General features: G+C 27.0%; 1 protein-coding gene and 2 long non-coding RNA genes across 3 annotated transcripts in view; 2 read left to right on the top strand and 1 right to left on the bottom strand.

The window, feature by feature from the left end:
- Positions 1–8471, top strand: part of LOC135931545 (uncharacterized) — a 30478-nt gene extending 22007 nt beyond the window's left edge. Inside the window, exon 3 of the long non-coding RNA XR_010573082.1 lies at positions 8401–8471. This is a non-coding gene — a long non-coding RNA (uncharacterized LOC135931545). The remainder of the gene's footprint in view (positions 1–8400) is intronic.
- A 110-nt stretch (positions 8472–8581) lies between these two features.
- Positions 8582–9297, top strand: LOC135922368 (uncharacterized). Its single transcript, XR_010570867.1, has 3 exons — positions 8582–8709; positions 8754–8810; positions 8854–9297. It is a non-coding gene; the product is annotated as an uncharacterized LOC135922368 (long non-coding RNA).
- Positions 9298–18804: 9507 nt separating this feature from the next.
- The window catches only part of LOC135931464 (uncharacterized), a 65100-nt gene continuing 64660 nt past the window's right edge, over positions 18805–19244 (bottom strand). The window contains exon 16 of the mRNA XM_065468593.1: positions 18805–18846. Within this exon, the coding sequence (XP_065324665.1) occupies positions 18811–18846 (36 nt within the window). The 3' untranslated portion in view covers positions 18805–18810. The remainder of the gene's footprint in view (positions 18847–19244) is intronic.

The following is a 19244-nucleotide window of genomic DNA, read 5'->3' as shown; positions in this document are numbered from 1 at the left end:
CGAAATAATAACTTAATTTGAGCATGAATAAATTGATAATTTGCTACATGATTGATCCGACGCTCAACAAAAGGGGGGGGGGTATCGTAAATTTTTTTGTTCTAGTAAATATCATTTTAAGCTAGTAAGAATTCCCCCACCTACACACACCCCACCATTCTCTTCCAAAAAATGTACACACTATATTATTATAAAGAAGAATTTGAAAGAAAAATTAGTAAAAGTTAGTAACTTTTTAAAATAACGATTATAATTCAAAATTTCTAGAAGAAACGCATTAAAAAAAGTGGGACCCCAAAATTATTCTTATGAAAATCTAATATAACCAAAGGCTTATAATAAATGGACATAAAGATCTCCAGTAAAATTTATTGGGAAAAAATTTACCTAATGGTGCCCCTCTCATTAACAAAACATTGGATACGCCTATACTACTGATTTATATATTATGACTATAATTACCTTGATCAGAATGGCATTTGATTATACAACACTTAGCACAGATCGAATCTTTTAAAGATGTCATATAATAAATCTTATTAACTTTAATAATAATATTAATTTATAATTAATTAATAATTATAGCGATTTCTAGAAATTGAAATTATATTGTAAAAATTATAAATCACCTGCGAAATTTTATTCACATATATTGATATTTGATAAAATATTGATATAAAGAAGAAATGTTCGAAATCCAAAAAAACCACATTTTTAAGTAAATCAGCACACCACCTATTTTTTCGAAATAGGAATCTTTTAACTAATTTTGTATTTATATTTTAAATGGGTAGTCTAATTGAACGGCTACTATTATTTTGTTAATCTGTAAGCCTCCTATAATACATATATTTCGTTATAACTTATTATTATAAAAGTTTTATGTATATCATATTGGGATATGGAATCCATATTCGGAATCATTTAGTGAGGGAAATTTTTAAATTTTAAAAAAACCGATCATAATTGTATCCAGGATATGTAAAATGCCTACCATTTTAATTTCAAGCAATTTTTGTGGTATTTTTTGTGTATTCTCTATTAATTCAAAAAGTCACTGCAAATTGTTTGAAATTTATAGTGTGAATATAAATTATAAAAGTTAGGTTAAGCCAAGTAAGCGCGATATTGCTCAAGCAATGCATAATTTATCGCTAGTGTAATTTAACATATATTTTGTATTTACAAAGTGCTTGAGCGGCATTTCGATATTTAGCGCGCAATTTAAATAAGGCCATAGATTTCTTTTTCTTTTTTTAATTGGAATCATTGATATATTAGATGATCATCTAATTTGGCTCATCCTTATTTTACAATCCGTTTTTATTCTTTTTAAATATGAAAGCCTCGCTCTACACTTGCGGTTGTGAGGTCATGTTAGAATAACAAGTTTTGAAAACTGTTTAAATTTTACAAGTAAACTATGCTTCCCTTGCTATTATGAATGCTTCGTAGCTGTATCTAAGTCAGAGACCTTCATGAAACAAGCTTAGGGTTATTGGATTAATGAAAATAAACAATATTTTCGTTTATTTGGGCAATCATTTTGTTGGCAATACTGAAATTTATTATTATTACAAAAAAAATTGCAATATTTATTTAGCTAGTAACTGTTTTAAATAAGCTAAATTTTAATAAAAAGTTTTTAGGCCCAATTCCATTAAAATAAATTTGAAATATAATATTAATCAGAGAAAATGCCCAAATACAGCATAGGATGCGCTAGATTGATCTGAATTAGTGATTCCAATAATGATAATAACAATAATAATAATGACAATAATGATATTCAAATGAGAACATTAAAATTAAATGTCCCAACTAAATGGCATAGTATATAGTTATGTTTGAATGCATATATGAAGCTAATCAAAATCTAATTAATACTATTTTAAAAAGAATAGAAACACGTTATAAACTTTCAAACTATGAATCGGATCGTAGAGGAAGTTTTAATTTTTCTTCGAAATATAAAGAAATAGTTGAATTTATATCTTCATGATAAGCGACTGTATTTAACTTGACCTTAATTTTCAGAAGTGAAATAAAAACGCATTGAATTGATATTAATGATAGCTCGGAATATTTTACTTTAGGAAAATTTATTTTAAAAACTTGCCTTATGATTTCCTGTTTACGATCTGCAAATGATATTATACACATTTTCCCTTTTCAAGGAAAATGTGGGATATAACCGGATATCTTGGCTTTTATGGCTTTGATATCCCAAGGCTTTATTCAATCAAAATTTTCAATATAGTAAAATACAAGAAAATAAACAATAATGAATTGATATAATAGTAAATAAGTATTTAAGCAAATAAATAATAGGGGATGAATTCGTTCTGATTGTTCATTATTGTAGGAATATTTTGATTGGATAAAGCTAGTTTAGTAGGTCATCTGATCCGATGGATAGATTTTCCCATTGGTACGAAATTGTAGAGTCTTGGCTTAGTACGGCGAGTCCCGATAATCCAGATATGAGCGAGGGTGTACCGATGTCGATTTTTCTCCCAATAAAGAAACTTGATCTTGTTGTTATTGGGGCGTATAGAATTGGGCCTCCAAATAAGTCCAAGTGTTCTCTGTTCGCCATCCATATATTTGATGGTTCGTCGGCTGGGTTATCCTCGGAGGATAACCATTGAATGTTTTGCGCAATTGTGGTGAAGTTTTTCAGACCGAGTTTAAAGAGAATTTGAGAGAGTACGATTTCGATTGAAGGGGAACGAGATCCTCCTTTTCGGAATGAATAGCGACAGTAGAGTCCGTGAACATCATGGGGCATTGATTGTTATATTGGATTGACATGAATGCTCCAATTTCGACGGCCAGGACTTCCTTGGCGTTTATGTGAGTTATAGCGTGCCCTGATATGTTGAATATTAGGCAAGCTTCGTTAAACGATACAAATATTCGGTATCCCAGAAGCAAATACCGATGTGGAAATTAGATGCGTCTGAATAAACGGGGGTATCTGCATAGTATCTGAGAGCCAACGGTTCTTTTAATGCTTCTATTATCATTGAAGCTTTTCGAAATGCGAGGTAATTATTCACTACCGGGGCGAGATTGGCTCCACGCATGGTGGCATAATATGGTGAAAATAACCTGGACATGCCTGTTATCGTATATGCATAGTGGTTGACTACGCCAAGAACCTTAGCAGCAAGTTCTTGGCCTACCTCGAGATGTTGGTACGAGTGTCTCTTGAATATTTCTAGGCATTTTTCGAGTCGCCGTCTGGTTGACGTGTCAGCAGCAATAGTCTTCCTATCCAGATCAATAAGGATTCCGAGATACGTAATTTGAGCCGTAGGATTTAGCACAGATTTTTTTAAGGCAATTTGAAGGCCACAGCCTTCTAGTGTGCATCTTAGTGATCTGGTCGACCATTTAACGACAAATTCGTTGTCTCCAATTTATTTAATTTTCTTTTTATTTCAAATATTATCTAGATGCTAGCTTCTCTTCTAGTCATAAAATTTCAAAAATTAAAAATTGTGACAAAATATCTAATAGAGTAAAATTGCATATCTTCAGTATTTATTATTAGAGGCATTTAGCCTTAGCTAACATTTTCCAAAATTGCCTTTTGTTAGCGAACATTATCTTAAATTACCTTTTCTAGCTAACATTATTTAAAATCTTTTTTTTAGCTAACATTATGCAGAATTACTTTTTTTTATTTAACATTATCCAAAATTACCTTTTTTTAACCAACATTATAATAATTTCATTTGGTATTAAAAAAATGAAATTTTGAGGGGGGTCTTAAAATTTTTCAGGAAACTTGAGCCCCTGCGCCCCCCCCCTCCTTGTGAGGCTACTGAAAATTATAGACTATGATGATGTTAGATAAGTGAATATACAGATTTAAAACCAAAGGAAATGCTATTAATAAATTATTTGACAAGGTAGCAAATAAAGATTTACAATAATCACAAATTATGATTCCCTTTAAGTGACTTGATGTCATATTCATTTTAGTGTAGGATATGGATGTTCCAAATTTTTGAAGAGAAAAGAGGAGAATTTTGGAATCTCCTACGCTAGCCAAAAAACCTCTGTGGTAACTAGCATAACTAGTGAATGGGTTTTCTCTATCGTTTGGTTTACGTTGAATTCAAGGAAATCATTCTATGTCCGGCAATTTAAATCAAATTAGTTTCATAATAACTATAAAATTACAAAATTGAGTTTGTTTATAATTAATTTTTTTTTAAAGGAAGATCTAAATATTCAGATATTTCTGTATTGTATATTTTATTTTTAGATTTTCTTGAAAAAAAATTTTAATTAGCAATTTATTTATTTTTTAAACTTAAAATTTTTTTATTTCATATATATCTAACTATTTATAAAAATAAAAATTACTAAATGAAAATAAATATATATATTTAAAATGAATATATTATAAAATATTTATGTAAGTTGCCGATTTACGGCGCCTATACTGATGAAGGCTAAAGAGCGGCCCACCGCCGCCTTTTATTTGATTTTTAAAACTCGCCTCTGCAGCGAAGATGCCGTCGGCGCACAGGTCTAGTCACATGTAATACAAAATTTTGATAATTATTCTATAAAGTTTATATTAATTAGCATTAAATTACATTTCAACATGATAAAAAAAAATCTTGTTATTAACGTTTTCGAATAAAATATTTATGTTTCTTAAATTAAACCTGTAAGAATTTCCTGAATAAAATACTTTTATGTTTATATTTAGGCAACGTTACTCACGCCGAGGCCAGAACCTCCTAAAAAATTTAAAGAGCCCCGTCAAAATTTTGAAATTTTTTTTATTTACCAAATGTAATTTTAAATGTTAGGTTAGAAAAAAAAAGTAATTTTGAAAATAATTTTAAAAATTCTTTGAGCTCCTTGAGATTTTAAAGGCTAGTTGTGCCACTGTATTCAGGTAATAGGGCTCACGCTCAGATAAAAAAAAAATTTCTTAGTTAAGCAGAACTAAAACTTGCTTATAAAAGAAACCAAATTGCCAAATATGAAATGATTTATTTATGGTAATAAAATATTATATGTTTACAATAAGAAAATATATATCCATATATACTTTTATAAAATCGTTTATCTATTTAATCTATTACAATAAATTGTAGCTTAAAACCAAATACAATTTATATTAATACATTACAGTTCTTCCCACTACAAATTAAATTTATCATGAAAACGTGATGGGGGTTTCGAAACTCTTTTTTTAAGAGTTATATTTCCATTGTGTTCTGCATTGTCCAAATCCTCAGTCATTGTTATAGGCATTTCCTTAGCTTGTAGATGAGCATCCCTCAGTTAGTCAGCATACTTTCCTGCTGAGAGCATTCGATTGTAGATGAACAATAATGGTCAACTGTTGAGTCGTTTAAATATCATTAAAAATGAAAGATAATCTTGGAAATTTAATATCTCACTAATATTCTCGATTACTTATACCATCATATATATGATTTGGATTAGTCATTTATATTCTCTTCTTCAAGAATGATTAATTTGGTTAGGCCTACAAATTTTTCTTTATTAGTCTATTCTATAAATCATTGTCTATTATGGTTATACAACGTTATATTAGCTTTATGCTAAGAATTATATTGCTTTGCGTGGTTTTTATAAACCATTATCAATTCAGGCAGTTTATGAATTAAACCTTTTTTATCACTTGTAATTTGAGTCGTAAAATTTTTTTATATCCGAAATCGAAGATATATAATATTTTAATAAATGGATAAATATTTTGTATTAAAAAAATATCATCTTTAGAAATGTCTTGTATTGTTGCTTTCATTATTTTTATGCATAATAAATGACAATTTTTTTTTAATTTTTAGCTTTCACCTTTTCTGGTGGTGAGCCTTTACAATATCTCTCTCCACTTTATGTTATTCATGCTATCTCTTTTATCTAATTTATATTTCTTCATATTGGCTCTAATTGACCCCATTGAAGTTTTGGGCTTCCTCTTTTCCATTTGCCCATCACTTCCAAACTCTTGACCTTATTTCCTATATAGTTTATATGCCTTCTCATTGTGTGCCCATACCACATAAGTCTGTTCATTATTATCTTAGTCTTAATAATCAATACCTTTAAACTTCCTAGTATATTTGTACTTCGCATCTTATCCTTTCTTGTTCTTTCAGCAATCATCCTCAGCATTCTCATTTCCATAGTTTGTAGACATCTCTAGTCTGATTCTTTAGTTGGCCATGTTTCCAAACTATATAGAATAGTTGGTTGTACTATGAAACTGTAAATTTTTCCCTATGGGATTCTTTTGTTAAAGAGCACTCCATATATAGATCTCCACTTTAACCACCCTTGATTAATTCTATTCTTTATCTCTTTCTCTATTGTGCTGTTTATTTGTATAGTGGACCCCAAATATTTGCAGCTTTCAATTGCCGATATCTGCCATTCATTTATATCAATGCTCTCTATTCATAGGCGTAGCCATGAGAGGGGGGGGGGTCAAGGGGAAATTTCCCCCCACCCTTTAGAAATTTATCACTTTTTGTGAATATCATTTCAAGCTAATAAAAAATATACCCCTTAGTCTTCCCCCCACTCCCTGACCCCCAAAAATGTATGCATATATCTCAAACAATAATTTGAAAGAAAGAATGCAAAAGTTGATATTTTTTTTATAAAACTATTCATCATAATTTATACATTTTTGGAAAAAAGCATTTATATATAAAAAAAAGTGAACCAAAAATGTTTTTTAAGAAATGGAATATAAGCCAAAGATAAGTCTTAAGACAAAAGTGAAATGTATTATAATGATTAATAAAAGATCCATAAAATTACTAAATAATATAATATATCAAATATATTTTTTTATAAAGTGAGTAATTGTAATTTATTTATTTTAATAAAAGTAAAATATAATTATAAAACTATTGATAAAATTAAATCAAATAAAAAAATTAAAAAATTAAATAAAAAAAATTAAATCACAATAACAATGGAATATTATATGTACAGTAGATCTAATTTTATCAATTATAACATCACAATCAAATAAATTTTTACCAATATAGCGAATTATATATTTTACAGGAAACTATAAAATATTGATAAGGACATCAGTGAATATCTTTTAAAGACATTGTGGGATGAATAATATAAAGATTCTTTATAATATTATTATTTAAAATAAATAGATGGCGTTAAATAGAATGCAAATTATTGCTATATTTATTATCAAGAGTATTGATTAGTAAATTTTGTTAAAATTGTAGTATATTCTCTAACTGTCAAATATGTCTGTAAAGGTGGAATTTTACCTAGTATTTTGTAACCAATTCCATATAATAGAGGAATATCAACTATATTTTTTACTTACTTTTTATAAAGAAATTTCTTATACTTGTTTCGAATAAATTATTACCATGTTTTTATATTAATGTATATACAAGTAATTTATTATATTTTATATCTAATAAAAATATATCTCATATTTGTTCCAGGCTTATTTTTTTTATTTAAAAAACCTCCTATAATGTAAAAATATTTTATGACTATATATAGACTAAGGTAACCGGCCGAAGGCCCGCCCAAAAAGAGGTCTGTGGGCGAAGCCCCAAAAAAATTTTTATTTCCCCCCTCCCCTTAGGAAAATTTTGGCTACGTCTATGTCTCTATTTCATCTCCTCCGAGCATCATATACTTCGTCTTTTCTCTGTTTACCTTTAGTCCGTGCTTTTCTAGGATACTTATCCAACATACTAATTTTTCTTTCATTTCATCCTTATATTCGGCAAGTAACACAATATCATCTACAAATATTATATTCCAAGGGACTTTTTGCGGTATAGATTGTATAATACATCTATTATTTTTATGAAGAGAAGTGGGCTGAGCCAACCCTTGATGAACTCCCTCGGCTATTGTGTATGAAAAGAATAATTGATCAAAGTCTGCAAATTTCAATTAAAAAGGTATAATATTTTAGAGTAGTCCAAAGACCAGCAAAAATAGAGGGTATTTGGGGCGTAGACCTCCGTAAAATTTTTTTTAGTTGGGCCCCTGAGATTGTAATGATAATGACGCCCCTATATAACCCGGGCTGGGTAAAGAAGGGCTAGGGGTCCACCAAAAAGGGGTGGAGAGGATTATATCTAAATAGAGTTAAAAAAAATTGTAGATACTTTTTTAAAATAGATTAACACCTTTTTATACCCTCTTTTAAAAAGCTAGTCAGGGCTTCATCATATGATTTTCAATTATTTTCCAATTCATTAATTGATATAATTTCTTATAATTTTTTTAAATCGGCTCAGCCCTTAATTTTAATGTGTATATAATAAAATGTCAAAATGAATATTGATTTTTAAACAAAAATTTAAAATAGATATCTATACATATCTTATTATTTAGTCAAGGAAAGAAAAAGAGACAAAATTCTACTGAAAATACGTATCATACAGAATTTCTTATTAGAAAGATAGAAAATATATGACACAAAAGGATCTCATATCTTAGATATAAGTATTTTTCTAGCCAAATTGCCTTTCTTTATTACAAATATGCCAAATTAAATGACTGGCGACAGTTTATCTTGTGATTTTATCAAAAATGCAGTAGAATCTTGTTAAACGTATGTAATATATGGATGAAAATTTCACTGAAAATGAGAATCTGCTAGCCACAGAAAGACTTGGAAATAAAGTTTCAAAGTTAAAATCAGTAAAGATTTATATAAAATGCAAATAATATTTTTATCATTAAAGATAGCGGTTGATATTGAGGCTGAAACCAAAGATCATGTTAATCTTTTAAGTGGGATGGTATATGAATTTCTTTATTTAACTTTTTTTTAAATTATAATAGACTTTTGATTTTGAAAACACAAGAGGTTTTATGCAAAATACATCCAGTTACATTAAAAGAATAATAAATCAAAGAAAAGGTTCTCCTAAAACGATATGTTATATAGTTTTATTATTGAGTGCATCATTTTTTATTCTACATATCATTTTTTCATTCAAAAAATAAATTTTTATAAAATATTATATTATAGATATAATAATATATATGAAATCTAATGTGCCATATCATTTTTTATAATTGTATACTTAATTATTATTATCTTATAAACTTTGAGAATAAAGCAAGTCATAAATATTAAGAATATATTATATTTATGAAGCTACTTCTCTAAATTATATTAGAATGCCATGCCAGACTAGAAAGATCCAGAAATATGAAAATGGAGATAAAATTTATTATATTGAAATACTTTATATGGTAAATAATAAACAATTTAAAAAGTTTTATTAATATCATTAAAAATCATATGAGGTATATTGATACATTAAAAAGGTAGTATTTAAAGGGCGTGATTAAGATAAGAATCCCAGTGAACTAAAAATCACATATTAAAGAAGCATATATTATATAAAATAATATATTCCTGTTTAACTTTTCAATATAATTTATATTATAAGAAATTTACTTCTTAAAAACTGGTAAATTAGTAAAAAGAAATTTTTTTTTTCATGCCTAAAATACGAATTCTAACTAATTATCAAATATTGTAAAATAAAATAAAAAAACTCCCTATTTAAAAAGCTCAAATTTTAAAATGTCTTAAAAAAATTACATTTTTTAACTAAACTAAGAATCCTTTATTAAAAAGGCCCAAATTTTTTTAAAAAAATAAAATAATCATGTATATATATCAGGGTTGGCAAGTCGGTCAATTGACCAGTCAAATTCAGTCAATTGACTGGTCAATTGACCCTAGAAGTATTTGACCTGTCAAATACGGTCAAATACTCTAAAAAATTTAAATGAAAAATAAATTAAAAATATGTTTAAAAAAGGGGAAAACGATGTAAATACATGTGATCACAATGTTTGCTTATTTTTTGTGTCCACAATATCAAGAGGAAAACTCACAAGTATGTGATATAATTCAAGAATTAGCTATTTTACAAGGTAGTGATGACCAAAATATTTTAAGTGATATAATTAATTTCAGAAGCAAAAACAGCATGTTTAATATAGCAAATTATGTGGAAAGTAACCAGAAACTAGTTAATAGATTAAACTTTGTCCACCCTGCCCATTAAGAGACTAACAATTCCTAGTTCTACTTCTCCTTTAGAAAGAAATAGGTCGATTTGGGTTAATATTCTTATGAAAATAGAAATCGATTGAAGATCTAAGACATCAGGAAAATTGATTAAAAAATATTAAAGAAAATGATAATATTGAATATGAATCAGAACAAAACTCTGCTACAGAGAGCTACATGTTAGTTATTGAATGACAATGAATTTAAAAAATTAATATTATAGATTCATTTTACTATTATATTCAAAATAAAGTTAATATTAACTTAAAAAAACATATATTTGAATTTGACCTGTCAAATATCGGTCAATTGACCGAAACGTATTTGACCGGTCAAATGCACAACCCTGATATATATATAACTCCTTAAGAGGATTCAGAAAATGTTAATATTCTTATTTTTTTTAAAAAAATTAAATATTGAAAAAATTAAATTGACTAAACTAAGAATCATCTATTAAAAATTCTCAAATTTTAATAATAATAATAGAATCATGTATGACTCCTCGAGAGAATTCAGAAAATGATTTATATTAATATATTTTTTAAATATCAAAAAAATTAATTCTTTTTCACTAATGGGTCATTCCATGCCGACCCCTTTTAAAATTGTTAAAAATTTCTGCAATTATTTAGATAGGTAAAAGAATGTGAAAGCCGTTTATTTTAGCTCGCTAGCACACCTGATTCTCGAGATATAGGGGCTCAAAGGTACAAAAAAGAGCCACTTTGGAATCTGTAAAATTTTTAAAATGCTTATATCTCAAAAACTATTTATAGTAAAAAAAATTATAATATATCATTTTGTTGGTAAAGAAATTCTTGGGCTAACAAAGAATAATAAATATAGGCTTTTACCATCCGGTTTACCTAAATTGCTTTACCTGTATTTTTAAGCAAAATAGTGAGTTTGTTTTCAAATTTTTTTATTTGCTTTTTATTTAGACACCTTTTATAAATATATACGATGTCAAAACCTTGGCGACACTATCGATTTTTCCGAAATATACATTTCCAAAAATTGAAGAAAAAAGTAGATGGCGCTAATGGTTGAAAAATATTATTCTTAAGGAAAATGAAAATATTGATACGTTTATAAGAATTGTGATAAAATTTTCCAGTTCTGCCCCCCCCCTCCCACTATCCTTAAAATGTTTTACATTTTTTAGATTCTACTTTGCTACTATAGAGCGAATGACTTATTAGCTCGATATAACATAACTGCTGCAGTAAAAACGAATATTTTATTAGGCATATATTCGATTATATTTTACAAAATAAATTGTTTAAAACGATCTCTCTTTCTGCGAAATAATTTTAATCTGTCCATTCAGATTAATTTTATCGTCTGTCTACCAATAACAATCTGGATTTGGAGAGTGCAAAAACATGTATTCTAAGTGTAGATCAATTAAAATTTTATTCTATGGACGTACCAAATGTTAAAATGTTGCAACCCATTTAATCTACAGAGACATGCTTATTATCGCGAGAATCTAAGAAAGATGCTACTCTGGATGACCCAAAAAAATTACCATTCAATTTAGATATGTTAATATGCTCTTCATGGCGACAAAAATTAGCAAACATTCCTTATACTTTAAATGACAATGTAGATATTGATTTTCCCCTTCATATAATTAATCAAGAGGCTATTGATAACATTAATGTATCCCTACAATCAAATGGGGAATCTCTCATTAAAAGAAAACGCTTATGTGAAAAGAAATATTCGAAGAAAAAAATATCTAGAGTAAAAAAAAGTTTTAACGACTAAAATTATACCATTATCTTCATCAAATGATGAAAATTGGAAATTTGTTACATTATTAAGTGTCTAATGGGCATATGCCCACTCTGCTCCTCGGTAAATTAGTATATTTAATAGAAAATCAAAATTTTTTAGTATAAAAAGTGAAAATATCCTTGTTATTGATAAGTTAGCACTAAATTTTAAGCATAATCCGTAATTTCATAAACCATCTATTTGTTTATCAATTTTTGGAGTCAATAGCGTCGCCAAGGTTTTGATATTGTATATATATTTAGCAAAGGTGTCTAAATAAAAAGCAAAAAAAAAAATCGAAAACAAACTCACTATTTTGCTTAAAAATACAGGTAAAGCAATTTTGATAAACCGGATGTTAAAAGCCTATAATGGCTCCAATATTTAATATTCTTTGTTAGCCCATTAGATAATTTCTTTACCTACAAAATGATATATTATAAAAAATTTTACTATAAATAGTTTTTAGATATAAGCATTTTAAAAATTTTACAGATTCCAAAATGGCTCTTTTTTTGTACCTTTGAGCTCCTATATCTCGAAAACCAGGTGTGCTAGCGAGCTAAAATAAAAGTCTTTCTCACTCTTTTACCTATCTAAATAATTCCAGAAATTTTTAACAATTTTAAAAGGGGTCGGCCGAATCGTGATCGATTTGATGTGGAATGGCCCTAAACTAAAAATCCCTAAGAATCCCCTAAAATTTTAGAATCATTAAAAACTCTTCAAGAGGATTTAGTAAATGTGAGTATTTGTATTTTTTAAAAAAAAATTTAGTTGAAGAGTTGTATAACTCTATATTTATTTTTTTCAATAAGAGCCCTTTTAATGATTCTTAGTTTAGTCTAAAGAGGATTCAGAAAATGTTAATATCCATTTCAAAAAAAATTTAAATACCAAAAAATTAATTTTTTTGACTAAACAAAGAATCCCCAATTAGAAGCCTTTAATAAAATTATTCGCTTATCGTAAATTTGATTCACAAAATTTTAAATAAAAACTAGTAAATTAGTAAGAATAAATGTAAAATAAGATTTTTTTCGTTACTAATATAATTATTATAGAATCGTATTTATCTTCAATATAATTTACAAAATTATATTTTTAATTTTTCTTTAAAAAAACTTGTAAATTAGTAAAATATTGAAAAATCACTGTTTATGGGCATTTTAAATCACGCTTAAAAGATTTCCAACTCAAAGAAATTTAATCATAACCTGTTATTTTGACTAGTTATTAATAAAAATGATTAAATTCTATTAAAAACCCATATTTCAAATCTTTAATTAACCCTAACCCATATCTTTCTGATTTTGTCCTACTGACTTAAAATATGCAAGCAAATTATCATAAATCGAAACAATCGTTTATTTATTGGTAGAAAATAAACATGAATTAAACTATCTTTAACATGTTAAGATTAGCCAGAAAATGCGAAAGCAACATAAGAATATTTTAGAAAAATCAAAGAGAATTTGAGACAAATAATATATACGAAATATCGCTTAGATATCTTGATTGATTTTTTAGTGGAATTATGTTATATTGAGTAAGGGTCAGGTTCAGGAGCCATTATTATCTAGGGTACGTAAAAATTCGCCTGATAGATCATAAGTCCATTTAAAGCATTTCAATTTGGGATCTTCTTCAGATTTCACGATTATGAGAAAAATGTAATAAAATAATTTTTAAAATGACCTTGAAACGTGAAAATCGGCTAACAAATTGCAAAGGCTCTCTGACTGGAGCAAAAAACCGTGTATACTCTTACATCATCCAGCTCCTAATAATCTCTCATGATAGAAAAAAATATAATTGTTTTGTTATATAAGTTTAAAAATTTGAAAATTCCGGGCATGCCACTAAAATATTTTGCACATATTCCCAAGTCCTAAATGTTAGAGTTTCTGGCTAGGACATGCTGATCTCTAATATTTATAACTAAAATTTGTAATGTAAGGGAAAGAAATTAAGTACGAAAGAAAATGTAAGCACATGATCCTTTTTTAAGAGATTGTCGCCTGAGAATTATATTATTCTCTACTCTTTACCGGAGAACAATTTTAAAAGTTCGTTTTTGAATATTAGAAATGCTTTCCTGATTTATTATTTTTTAATTTAAGGTTGTGTATATTTAATAGTGCCTCATAATTTAATTATATAAATTATTATATTTCTCATTTTATTCTAAAACTGGAGATAGAATAAATACCAAATTTTATTTTTATTATTATAAAGAATATTATTCTATCTCCAAACAATTTCTCTATAATCCAAAAATATTATTGAATAATAAATACTAATGTAAACAAGACAATAGACTAAAATTTTATTTAAAAAATTTTAATATAATTTTTTAATGGAATTGATAAAAATTAATGTAATATTATTTTTCTTAAAATAATAATAAAAAATATTCTTTTTAATTTTTGTTTTTGGACTAGTGATATCAGTATCTTTATGTAAAACAATACAAAATTCAAATAACTATTAATTCCATTTACGTAATACTTGAAAACATTTTAAAGACTCATGTTGGATGGATTGATAATAGATTAATATTATTTTAACAATAGGAAGAAATAGGGAATAGAATATTCTAATACTTGCTATAAATATTTTATAAGTTAAATGTCTAAATTTTTTATGTACACAAATAAATATATTCATAAACAATCGATCTATCAAAAAAATCATTTTTGACAAAAATGGAGATATAAAAACCTAATTTTCAGTCGTGGAGATATAAATAAAATTATTATATATGAATTAATATAAAATAAAATAATGAAATATAATTTAAAATAAAATAATGAAATAAAAAACATGTGCAATTAAACATAAAAATTGTTTAAATAGGAAAATAATTTTAGCAATTAAAATATAGCCGGGTTTATTTTTTAATAGTATTTTAATAGACTTTCCAAAGTCCAGGACCTGATACAAGAAAACATTTTAAATTTGCCAGACCGATTTAATCCGAAAATATAAAAAGTTTTATTTTAGAAATAGATATGAGCCTGCCCCGAATCGTACGATATTTCAACCAAAGCCGAAAAATTATAAGGGATGAAAGAAAATATAAAGAAAATTGATAATATTTTTGAAAAGAGTAATAGAAATATTAAGAAATCAAATTATTCTAATCCCTAATTCGTGTGAATGTAAGTTTGAATGGAGTAAGATTAACTAGTTCAGGGTGCAGAACTCGTAAAATAAAGTAAACTGGAAAAATTCAAAAAGTAAAAGTTAGGAAAAATTTACCCAGTCCGTCTATTACAACGAAATAAGGGTTATAAAAAACAATAAATATTTCCTTGAATATTAATCGCCTCATAAAAAAAGCTTCGAAAGATTATGAATTCACTAGTTTTAAAATATAAATGATTTCAGACTGTTTACATTCAGGGCCGTAGCTACAGGGAGAGGGGGGAGGGAAGAAGGGGGGGCAGCCCCCCCCATAAAAAAAATTTTTGACCCCCAATCCTGGCCTCCAGGAAAAATCTTTGGCCCCATAAATTTTTCCGGCCCCCCAAATTTGAAAAATTTTTTTGTAATATATAATTTTTATATTTTTAAAATAAATTTTAAATATTTATTCAAAAATCATGTCTAGTTTGTAAATTTCTTTCTATAGTTTTATTTTTATCCAATAATAAATTAACATTCATTCATATTTTATCATTTTCATGTGTGATTGTGTATGACATTATATAGGCGCTTAATCACGTTTAAATTGTACTTATTTCAATCATAATTATTTTATTTATTATGATTCAATCGCAATATTATTATTATAATATAAACAGTTATTTAAAACAGCGGTGAATATTTTAGAATTATGAAAAAAAATACTGAGAAAACAACAATTTTGTAAGCCAACAAATTAATCGTAATTTTACTATCTTAAATCAATATTTATTTGATGCTATTTCTTAGCATACAGGAGCTACCTTTTCGTGAGATAGGTTCAACAAAAATTACGGGTGCTACAACTGATGAAAAAATTTATTCTTCTGGACTATTTATAGCAATGTTTTCATGCACCATTCAAAAAGATCCTGAATTGCCCAATGTACATAACCCCATATTCAAAACGAAGTAATATCTATTATGGCAGATATGGTGCTTGAATATATTTCAGATAAATATAACAAGCAAGAGATGCCTTTTATTAGTCTTAAGACTGATGAGACAAAAGATGCACAAGGTTGTAAAAACCCTGAACATAATTATTCGTTATATTTTTTCTGGAGAAGTCCAAGAAAATTTTATAGGAATTATTAATTTACAGTGTCTTTCTGCTGAAAGCATTACTAATTGCATTTTAAAGCAAATTAATGAGTTAAATATTAATTCAGTTAATATAATAAGCGAGGCATATGATGGGATCAGTGGCGTATCCAGGATTTTCTTATGGGGGGGGGGGGGGGGATTTTTTTTTGGTTACTTCGCCCCCAAACCCCCTTAGCTGGCCTTCGGCCAGCTTTTGCCCGGAGCTATAATATTATATTATTCATAATTTAATAATAATTATATATGCATTTTTAATTTTTATTTACTAATTTGTGCATATCGATATTACAAGCCTATTTTTTTATTATTTTAGGTTAGGTATGTTATATTTAATAAAGTTTTTTAAATGTAAAGTTGAAATAAAGTTTAATGTCATTTTATTTTAAAATTTGCTTTAAAAACTAGCCTCAGCTTAAATTCTCATACAATATAAGTAGAATAAATTTTTTTAATAGCGTATAAAATATTGACTAGAAAATAATTTAAAAAGCAAGTTTTTATATCAATTACAATATTATCAAAAAGTTTATTAAACATTATAACTATAATGTAATTTTTAATTTTCGTGTGGATGTTGCCAATTCATCTAGAATTTCGTTCGTCGTTGAAACTAAATCTCTATGAATATTTAACATAGCTAATCCATTTAGCCGAGATTCTGAAGCAGTACTTCGTAAAAATGTCTTCAGCCTTCTCAAGTTTGAAAATGTCCTTTCATTCGTGCATGTTGTAATAGGCAAACATGCAAGAATATAAAATAACTTCAAAATATAGGGAAATTGTATTTAAATTTTGTATATCTTCTGTTCTAAAGAAAAATGAAAAATATAAAATTAGATATTTAATAATAATTAAAAAATTATTAAAAATATTTATTAATTCTAACTCACTAACTAATAAATTTGAATTTCATAAAATAAATATATTTAATAATAAATTATATACCGTTTGATTTCAATATCTTTGTCTAAAAATTTCTCCATTTTTTATTAATACTAGTAGAAAGCCCGTCAAAAATGACGGGAAATGAGATTTTTATTCATTTTTTACGATAGATGTCATGCCAGGGAAGCATCCAAGATCTTATAATTTTAAAAAAGTTTATCAAGCCCAGCTCAACCCTTAATAATTTGTAAAAGATATTCCCAAGTCAGGTGCAAGCTAATATTAATTTGACCAAGGTCCTACCTATTATAATTTTGAAAATTTTTTCCTGCCTCGGAGATAGTTAAATTTTTAATATCATCACATAAACAGGAAATATCTGATTTACCAATTAGTCTAATATGGAAAAAAAACATGTAAATTCCGTATTAAGGGAAACTGGGAAGGCCTGGGCAACACCTTATTAGAGAATCATGACAAATAAAATAAAAATAACCGACTCTTATACTTTTTTGTAATATGATCAATTAAAATTATATCTAAAAAATATGTTGTTTATTATATAGGGTTATTATTGTCTTTCAGATAAATTTAATGTATGTCTTGCATTTCTGAAATTATTTGTCAAAGAATTTGATAAGTGATATATATTTTTTTATGTTAAGTAAAAAAAAAAATTCTGTCTATTTAAGTTACAAAAATACCATTAAACACTAATGAAACTTATATGCAAATTATTTATATATTTTTTAAGATATTTTTTTTTATTGATATATAAATTTAGGATAATTTTTTTAAAAAATAATGAGGATTATTTATTATGTATTTGATAATATTAAGAGCAAATCCTTGTTGACATTTTAATTTTTGATGGAAAAAGCGACAAAATAAATCTGGGCGGTCGTCTGGAGAGGAAATAATTAATGTATAATTTTATATTATTTAGGGTTGTAGATGAAAGTGATGACGGATTAACAAAGCAGTGCACAGAACACATTACGTCCTGATAAAGATGATATGCCTATGCCTTGGGATACTGGTAAAAGAAGAACGCAAAACGATATTTCTGTCAATGTCAGCATTGTACCCCCCTCTAAAATAGAATCATGAACGACAATGTTAACTCAGCCATAAAACGGTCGTAAGTAATGTTATAAAGGCCACGACATAACTACTGCATATATTTCCATTAATAAAGTTGATAAAATTGGCCGTACTGTACATTCAAGTTTGAACACGCAAAACGATATTTCTGTCAACGTCAGCATTGGTATCCCCTTCTAAAATAGAATCATGAACGACAATGTTAACTCAACCATAAAACGGTCGTAAGTATTGTTTTAAAGGCCACGACAGAACTACTACATATTTTTCCATTAATAAAGTTGATGAAATTGGCCGTACTGTACATTCAAGTTTGAACATTACTCTAAATATTCATGAAAGTTTCTCAGAGAATCGGATAAAGTAATATTTATATTAACTCCTAGTGAAGTGAATGATAGTACAGAATTAAATGTTTATATTTGTTAAAAAATAGGCGGAGGCATAGGGATTGTGGTAGTGGTGATTTGGAGAAATAAATAGATATAAAACATAATATAAAAAATACAAAATAAACCTCCAGATGAGTTTATTTCAAGCCTAGTTCTTTATTATTTTGTCTACCAGTAACTCTAGAAAGGGTAAGGTATTTGTTTAATCGTCATTGTTTTCTTTGCTTATCTTTAATAATAGATTCATCATGTTTTGTAGGAATGTGAGGAATTAGGGTTGGCCTAGACAAATAAAGAAATAAGGCAAAAATATAAATAAACTATTGTTGAAATTAAACAAACATTAAAATAATGTAAAACCGGTAAATAGGTGAATATTAGATGCATATTTCTAGTTGTTGGAGGGCTATCATCAAAAAAATATTTTTGTAGACTTATCAAGCCTTTTATGATATTCTAAAAGTTAAAAAATAACATGATGAATGTAATGTTATTAAGATTAAGGTTAATTAATTGTAAGGTAATTAAAAAATAAGATTAAAAAAGGGGGGAAAAAGAAGGTAAAAATTATTATATTATAAAAATAATAAAAATTAAATTAAAGGAATTGATAAGTTTTTGATAAGATTTTGAGAAATAGTGGTTAATAGATAGATAATAGAGATAGAAAGAAAAGAATG

This window comes from Gordionus sp. m RMFG-2023, chromosome 1, assembly GCF_954871325.1.
Source record: "Gordionus sp. m RMFG-2023 chromosome 1, tfGorSpeb1-WG-v2, whole genome shotgun sequence".
NCBI classification, from domain to species: Eukaryota; Metazoa; Nematomorpha; class Gordioida; order Chordodea; family Parachordodidae; genus Gordionus; species Gordionus sp. m RMFG-2023.
The sequence above is the reverse complement of the archived record's forward strand: the minus strand, read 5'-3'. Positions and strand labels throughout refer to the sequence as shown.